The sequence below is a fragment of the Manihot esculenta genome, chromosome 9 (genome assembly GCF_001659605.2).
Source record: "Manihot esculenta cultivar AM560-2 chromosome 9, M.esculenta_v8, whole genome shotgun sequence".
Classification (NCBI taxonomy): domain Eukaryota; kingdom Viridiplantae; phylum Streptophyta; class Magnoliopsida; order Malpighiales; family Euphorbiaceae; genus Manihot; species Manihot esculenta.
In genome coordinates, this window is record NC_035169.2 from 22,326,405 (window position 1) to 22,333,777 (window position 7,373).

The 7,373-nt window shown below is 36.9% G+C and overlaps 1 protein-coding gene across 2 annotated transcripts; it reads left to right on the forward strand.

Annotated features, from left to right (window-relative positions):
- Positions 1-1,673: 1,673 nt before the first annotated feature.
- Positions 1,674-4,610, forward strand: LOC110623123 (protein phosphatase 1 regulatory inhibitor subunit PPP1R8 homolog). 2 transcript variants are annotated; one of them, XM_021768022.2, is made up of 3 exons: positions 1,674-1,813; positions 2,224-2,863; positions 3,541-4,610. In XM_021768022.2, the coding sequence occupies exons 2-3, from the start codon at positions 2,397-2,399 to the stop codon at positions 4,370-4,372; spliced, it is 1,299 nt and encodes a 432-aa protein (XP_021623714.1). In that variant the 5' UTR covers positions 1,674-1,813; positions 2,224-2,396; the 3' UTR covers positions 4,373-4,610. The 2 variants fall into 2 exon arrangements, with proteins under 2 accessions (XP_021623714.1, XP_021623712.1); XM_021768020.2 differs by having other exon boundaries at positions 1,675-1,813; positions 2,368-2,863.
- Positions 4,611-7,373: the final 2,763 nt, after the last annotated feature.

The following is a 7,373-nucleotide window of genomic DNA, read 5'->3' on the forward strand; positions in this document are numbered from 1 at the left end:
TGATATGGTGGAAATGGAAGAAAAGAAGACAATAATTTTTCTTTTCTTTTTGGTGTAGGTTTGGCCATCATAAGGAGAAAGGAGACAACCTTTTTCTTTTATGCTTAGTCATGTGTTTCATATATAGCTAGGTGACACATGGAAGGTTTAAGTGAAAAGGTGAAGAAAATGGAGGACCAAACTTAAAATTTACTTTTAAACTTTCCATATTCACACTTTAACCTACTAAACTTTTCCCCATATTCTAATTTAGTGTTTAAACCTTCAATATTCATAGATGGACCTACTAAATTATGCTTTTAGCCTTTAGAAATCCATTTCACTTAGGTAAACACGTTAGATTTTGACAAGCACCTCAAGCGAGCACATCGGAAAACCCTATGCACCTCTCGAAAGTGACTCATTTTCGACTCACTAATTACACTATTTACTTCATTTCTGAATATTTTCGTTTCTTTATAGTACTTCCCCTAAGTAGCTCGGGGTAAGTTAGCACCTTTTCTAATGCCACTTGCTTTAATAGTGAAATAGCCTAACTCATATCTAGTGATATCACTATTCTAACTATGGGTTTGAGGATGTTACACACCCGTAAACCCATCTAGGCATTAATACATCACTCGGATCGATTTTTGCCAGATAAGATCTTGGACCTTACTGGTCGGCAGGGCAAGTAAGAAGAAAGCAATGACATCGTATGCTTAGTTTGAACAAACAAGCCACATGCTCCAGATCAGGAAGACAACTGTCATCTTCGAATTTAAAGAATCGAAGACCAGTAGCGGGGCCTCTGATGCTACATAAGAATTGCCCAAAGTAGACAGCGAGCTGTCATCATAAGACATTGCCATATGGTAAGGATATTATAAACTAATATGCGGTCCCACCCGTAGAAAAGAAAACCCAGGCGCGTCAGGCCGACCTCAGGTCGATTCAATATTTGCCCTCTCAACTATATGGCGAGACTCTATAAGAAAGTTATCATTAACAGCTACAATCCACAGCAAAGTTCTATTACGCCTATAATCGCGAGGTCACAGACCGATTAGCCGACAGGGTCCCTTATTAAATGAGCCAGTCACATCATTGTCGGATTTTTAGAAAATATTATAATCAATCCCACCTCTTTACAGTATAAAATCTAAGTATTACAGAGACAAAGATATGCAATTCTCTAGCACAAATATTCTCAAGTTCTTCATTTTTCTATTTTTTCCAATTTATTGACTTGAGTATCGGAATCGCTGTCGTGGACACCTATTACGTCACTTTCTTTGTTTGCAGGATTAGTCAATTATAATACAGCTCCATTTCGGCCGCATCATTAATTTGGTTTCACCAACATCACTACCTATAATCGAAATTTACCGATTAAAGTTTAATTTCTATAAAATAATAAGATTTTACTTGTCTAATTTTGTTGATTTATAAAAATTTAGAGTATAAAATTTAAAATATAAATAATAATATGTGTAAATAATATTTATTTTTTTAATAAATTATTAATAATATAATTAATTTATATTTAATTATTATAATTTTTATACATCTAGCATGAAAGATGTTATAATTTTTATTTAGGTGATGAGCATAGGGTGTGACTTGTGAGGATAAAATTGGCATTTCAAAGAAAGGATGTAGATGGCATTAGGGGAAAAATTGGGGAGAATTTTGTCACATGGAAAAACCTGCAATCGTCTCGTAAGAGACGCAGGCAGCTTTTCTGCTCGGCCTTTGTGTTTCTTGCCTTGCGTGGTGTACCCTTCCAAGCGAAACGAAGGCTCGTTCTGAATGATTAGAGAAAATCCCTCTGGTAACCTCGTTTGTCTTGAACCAACTGTTTTTTCTTCTGTTTGCAATCCGATTCGTGCTATTTTGCTATTTTTTTAATATATTTATTTTTAATTTCATTGTAATAATATTTCTTTCTCTAACTCTTTCGATGAATCATCCTTTTCGCTTTAATCTTCTCTTAGACTTTTGCTCAAGCAGAGGATAGAATCAATCATCTTTCTTGGAATGGAAAACTGGGTTTTACTTCTTTCGGATTCATAACGGATGCTGCTTCTTATTTTTTGGGTTGGATTTGGTTTTGATAAATATGTGTAAAACCTGGATCTTTCGATTGATTAGAGGACCTTTTGAGTTCAATGTTACTGTTTTAGTATGGAAAATTTTCTTATTTGCTAGTTGAGCTAAGGTTGCTCGCTTTTGTATTTGTAGTTAGGGTTTGGATATGAGGGTGAAGCATTGCCTGAGCTTGTTGATTGTACCCACTTGAAACTATGCAAATCGAACATCTGGTTACGTTCCTTGTTTGATTCTAATGCTACACTATTGTACTTCTGTCTATGTATTCATTTTAAGGAGCCTTACTTGATAACAAGGAACAAAGAATGTATGGTAGAGCAGGTCTTGAACGATTTAAAAAGGCTCAATCTTCGGACCCTTTCTCAGTCACTGTCAATTCGGCTCCCAAAACCACCACCCAACCTGCTCCTAAACCAGTTATCCATCCCTCAGTTCAATATTTGCAGTCTCCAACACAAGCCCAATACCAGTACCAACCCCATGTTCCTCAAAAACCAGCGGGGCTTGAGGCAGGGCCATTGGTTGGGCAGACTCAGCAGTTGACCCAGGTTGGAGGGGGGCAGTCAACTTGGCAGCCACCAGATTGGGCAATTGAGCCTCGAGCTGGAGTTTATTATCTTGAGGTTTTGAAGGATGGAGAGGTTCTTGATCGGATTAATCTGGATAGACGGAGGCACATATTTGGGAGGCAATCCCATACATGTGATTTTGTACTTGATCATCAATCTGTTTCACGTCAACATGCTGCTGTTATTCCTCACAAAAATGGAAGGTTAGATTATTCCTCAGCTTTCATATGTTGCTTTTACTTGGCCTTATAATTTGATCTATGCTATACAATTCTGTGATTTTATTTCGGAAAGTATCTTGGTTACTGTTTTACAAATTATGTAAGCATAATTAACTATTAACAGTATAACATAAATAAGATGCGTACACCAATTTTTGAAATTTAGGGTTGATGCTTTTTTTAAGCATCATGATTATTAAGGTTTTGTTTGGCATTGTTGTTGAAACTACCATTGAGACAAGCACTTTTTAAAATGTATTAGTTATAGAGTATTAAAAGATAATTTGAAATTAAATTTGATAAGTTTTTAGTCAAAGAATACTGAAATAAACAAAACAACTTTTTTCAAACTGTGTCTTTTCACAGCATGTATATATGTATATATATTTCTGAAAACTGGTTACCACAATGTCAAACAAGCACTAAGTTATAGTTGGAAAAGGAAATGATTATCAATTGAACAGTTGGTATCAACAATAGACTAGGCTATGTAAAATCTTCCCAAGTTAACTTATCCACCCCTATTTAGTGATGACATTGTCCCTTAAATTTCCACTAGTCAAGACTTTGAGAAGAGTCGTCTTATTGCTTATATATAATTTAGCTTTCACAATTTAAAAGGTCCTTTGTAATTCATTAGTTGCTTTAAACTTCTGCAGCATATTTGTAATTGATTTGGGATCTGCACATGGTACGTTTGTGGCAAATGAGCGATTGACGAAAGATACCCCTGTCGAGCTTGAAGTGGGCCAATCTTTGCGTTTTGCTGCGTCAACACGAACCTATATCTTGAGAAAGAATGATGCTGCTCTTTTTCCACGTCCTCCACCACCTTCAGAGATTAATCTGCCTCCACCCCCTGATCCATCTGATGAAGAAGCTGTTGTTGCTTATAATACTCTTTTAAATCGATATGGTCTTTGCAGTCCTGATCTACTACCTAAATCTAGCAAATCTGCTAGCTCATTAACTGGTAGAGATGACAGCCAGCAGTCTGGCAGAGCCTCAAAGAGAATGAAAAAAACAAGAGTAGCTTTCAGAGATCAAGTTGGGGGAGAACTAGTTGAAGTTGTTGGGATTTCTGATGGTGCAGACGTAGAAACAGAGCCTGGTCCAATAGGTGTAAAAGAAGGAAGTCTTGTTGGGAAATATGAATCCCTTGTACAGAGCACGGTAATACCGAAAGGTAAGGACCAATTGCCAGCGAAGGAAAAGAATGCTTCCCAAACAGGTGTTACTAATAAATTGCAAGAAGTCTTGAACAAGGTGAAGACTGTTCCTAAAAGTGGTGTGCACGATGACCTTTATGGAGAAGCATTTTCTGGAAAATTGGGTTCTTCCTGGGCATATCCTTCAGCTACTAGCAGCGACAAACTGGATTCTCCAACCGAGGATGCCAAACAAAAGGCTGTTGCTGCTCCGAGCGGAAAACTAGAGAAAGTCTCAAACTTGCAAAACGATGACAATGATGATGATTTGTTTGGCGACTAAATGAATAGAGTTGGAAGATAGCCGAATTGTTCTTTCGTTCGTGCTTTGAGAGCAGAAGCCAGTGGACATAAGACACCATTGGTTCCATTGTAAATGGGAATTTTTGTTGTAATTTGTCGGAATTTTATCTTTGTAATGGTATGGAAGATTCCCCAATGTGGAGGATTTATTGGACAGTTTTCGAATTATTTTAAGCTGGAAGAAATGAAAACTCTTAGCTGTTTATTGATTTCTTTTAGGCTCAAGTGTTTGATAGGATACCTGCAAATAGTTCCGACTTGATTAAGTTGGTTGCAAAGTTGCACTATTTTACATAACGCAGAGCAATTTGTATTGTGTAGTTTCAAGGAATATTTTATGCTCAAAATCCGCCAGCTGAAGGAAATTGGGGCATGATCACTGTCAGCTAGTTCATATTTGTCAATTGTTTTTGTCATCAGCATTACTATCTAAATTTATAGGGATATCTTTGAGGTTTGACCAAAATTTATAAATTTATTTCTCACTAAATTTTATGTAATAATTTAATATAATATTTAAAAATAATATAATTAATTAATCCATTAATATTCAACAAAATGATTAAATTATCTTTAATTAATTAATATATATATATATATATATATATATATATATATATATATATATATATATATATATATAATTAGTCCTTCCTTTTTCTTCTCTAATTCTTCTTTCTTCCTTCCTTGAAAAATTTTTCCTTCTTCTCAGCAGATTTTCTTCTTTTGCTTTCTTTCTTCCTTGAAATCCAGATTTTTTCAATATATATATATCTTTCTTCCTTTTCTATTTGCTTCTTTCATAAGATCATCTTCAATGTTGCATTAAATCTCATTTTAGTTTAGAAAATGACCTCCAACGCAGCACCAAAATCCAACGGAATTTTGGTGCTGTGCTACAGTGTCACGCCATATTAGCAACGCCATTTTTTTTTTAAATTTATAATATAATCCAAAATTTATATATATTTTCAATTAAGTCCATATTTTTTTACTTTCATAATTTATTATATTTTTAATTTATGGCCTTGGTTTTCAACAAGCATTTGGAACAGACCAGGTTTGAATCCATTTCCAAACTGCCTATCAATCCAGGTAAATTCATCCACTCTGAAACTCTTTCAATTCTGGGCATACGGGCAGAGGTCAATGCTCTCATAAATGGCATTGGCTGGACCTCCTTCTTTGACCTCAAAATGCCTACATTTGCAGAACTCACACAGGAGTTCCACTGCACCTTCTTCTTTGATAAACCTAAAATGCACACACTGAACACACATAACATCATCTCTTTTAGGCTGCTGGGACAACGATTTTGATTGTCCATGAATGAATTCAATGCAGCATTAGGTTTTAACAGCTAGGACTCAGTCTGTGACTATCACAGAGAATTTGATGCTGATGCTGCATATCTTGAATTATGCAGCAACCCTTTTGAAGTATATTTTTCCAAATTAAAATACTTGTATTTAAGCAACCCATGTTTAAAATACCTCCATAGATTTCTTGCTTATACACTGTCTAGGAGGAAAGATGTAGTCAGCATACTACCCAAAGCAGAATTACATATCCTTTGGAGTATTGTGCATCAACATAGGCTGAATTTGGGGTACTGGATTGCCTCAAAGATGTCTAGCACCCTTATACATCATCGTCCACTAGTCATTGGTCATGTTATAACTCTACTTATTGTAAATTTAAATGTTTTGCAGCCTGAACATACTGACATGAGCCCAACTTGTGAGCCAACCCTCTTGATTTGAGAGCTTTGGATGACATGGGGTTGCTGCGTAAGGTGGGCAGCATATTCTGTATTTCTCTTGCAGGTCCTGTTGTCCCTAGACATAAAAGAGTGTTTGGACGAAATACAACTACAAGGGAAACGGACCAGCAAGCAACACAACAACTAGCAGCAGCTGAGTAGATTGCAGCAGCTCGTCTCGACAGAATTGAAGCCAGAATGGCACATATGGAGAACATGCTGCAGTTGCTGGTGCAGCACCTGCTGCCAGCTGAACACAGAGACACCTAGTTTGGCCAACTGTTTGCCCGAACAGCTGGTCAAACAGCCACACCGGGGAAGCCAATTTTCTCTTTTACTTTTTATAATTACATTGCATTGAGGACAATGCATAGAATAGATTTGGGGCTTGTAACGACCCGAAAATCGGACCGCTACCGGCGCTAGGATCCGGGTCGACTTAAGGCCGCCGGGACCCGTAGCAAGCCAAACATACATCCTGGAAACCTGTATAATCCCATACATGACCAACAACATGCATAAAAAATTAAACTTTTCTTTCATACATCCAACTCAACCTGAATATACATTACATAACCATAATCATGACCCCTCTGTGGGATCTCAACAATGCCCCAATGAGCACTATAACATGAGATGAGTTGGCTTACATCTGTATCATCAAATATCTAAGATCATGCATCAACAAGGGATTTCAATACTCATAGGGTCAAGCACATCTATAACCTCTATATACCTCATTACATAACATACTGCAATCTCTTACATTACATCATAGTACAATTGTTATGTCCACAATCTAGCTATTACATACACATACTTCAAAACTCTGGCTAACCTCCTGGTCTACCCTGTACCTGCACACCTGGGGTTAGGGGAGAGGGGTGAGCTACAAAGCCCAGTGAGCAGAATAGTGAAATCATACATTAAAATTTCATGCCATTATGTAATGCAACACATCACAACTAATCACATCTCGGATGGTATTGTCACCAATAGTCCTCTACATAGTCCAACTGTGCCGGGACGTAGAATGGGTACAACCGGTCTTTCCCTTATCATAACATATCATAACATACCAATGTGCCAGGGACGTAGAATGGGTACAACCTGGACTTTCTCTTACATCGTGCCAGGGACGTAGAATGGGTACAACCTGGACTTCCATACCATATCATGCCGTAACATCATCATGCCATATGAGGACTAAAGGATCATC

Coding starts and splice junctions, on each gene's coding strand:
- LOC110623123 (XM_021768020.2), top strand. CDS start 1,792: ATGATTAGAGAAAATCCCTCTG. Junction 1,814..2,367: donor GATTAGAGAAAATCCCTCTG/GTAACCTCGTTT, acceptor ATTCATTTTAAG/GAGCCTTACTTGATAACAAG. Junction 2,864..3,540: donor ATTCCTCACAAAAATGGAAG/GTTAGATTATTC, acceptor AAACTTCTGCAG/CATATTTGTAATTGATTTGG.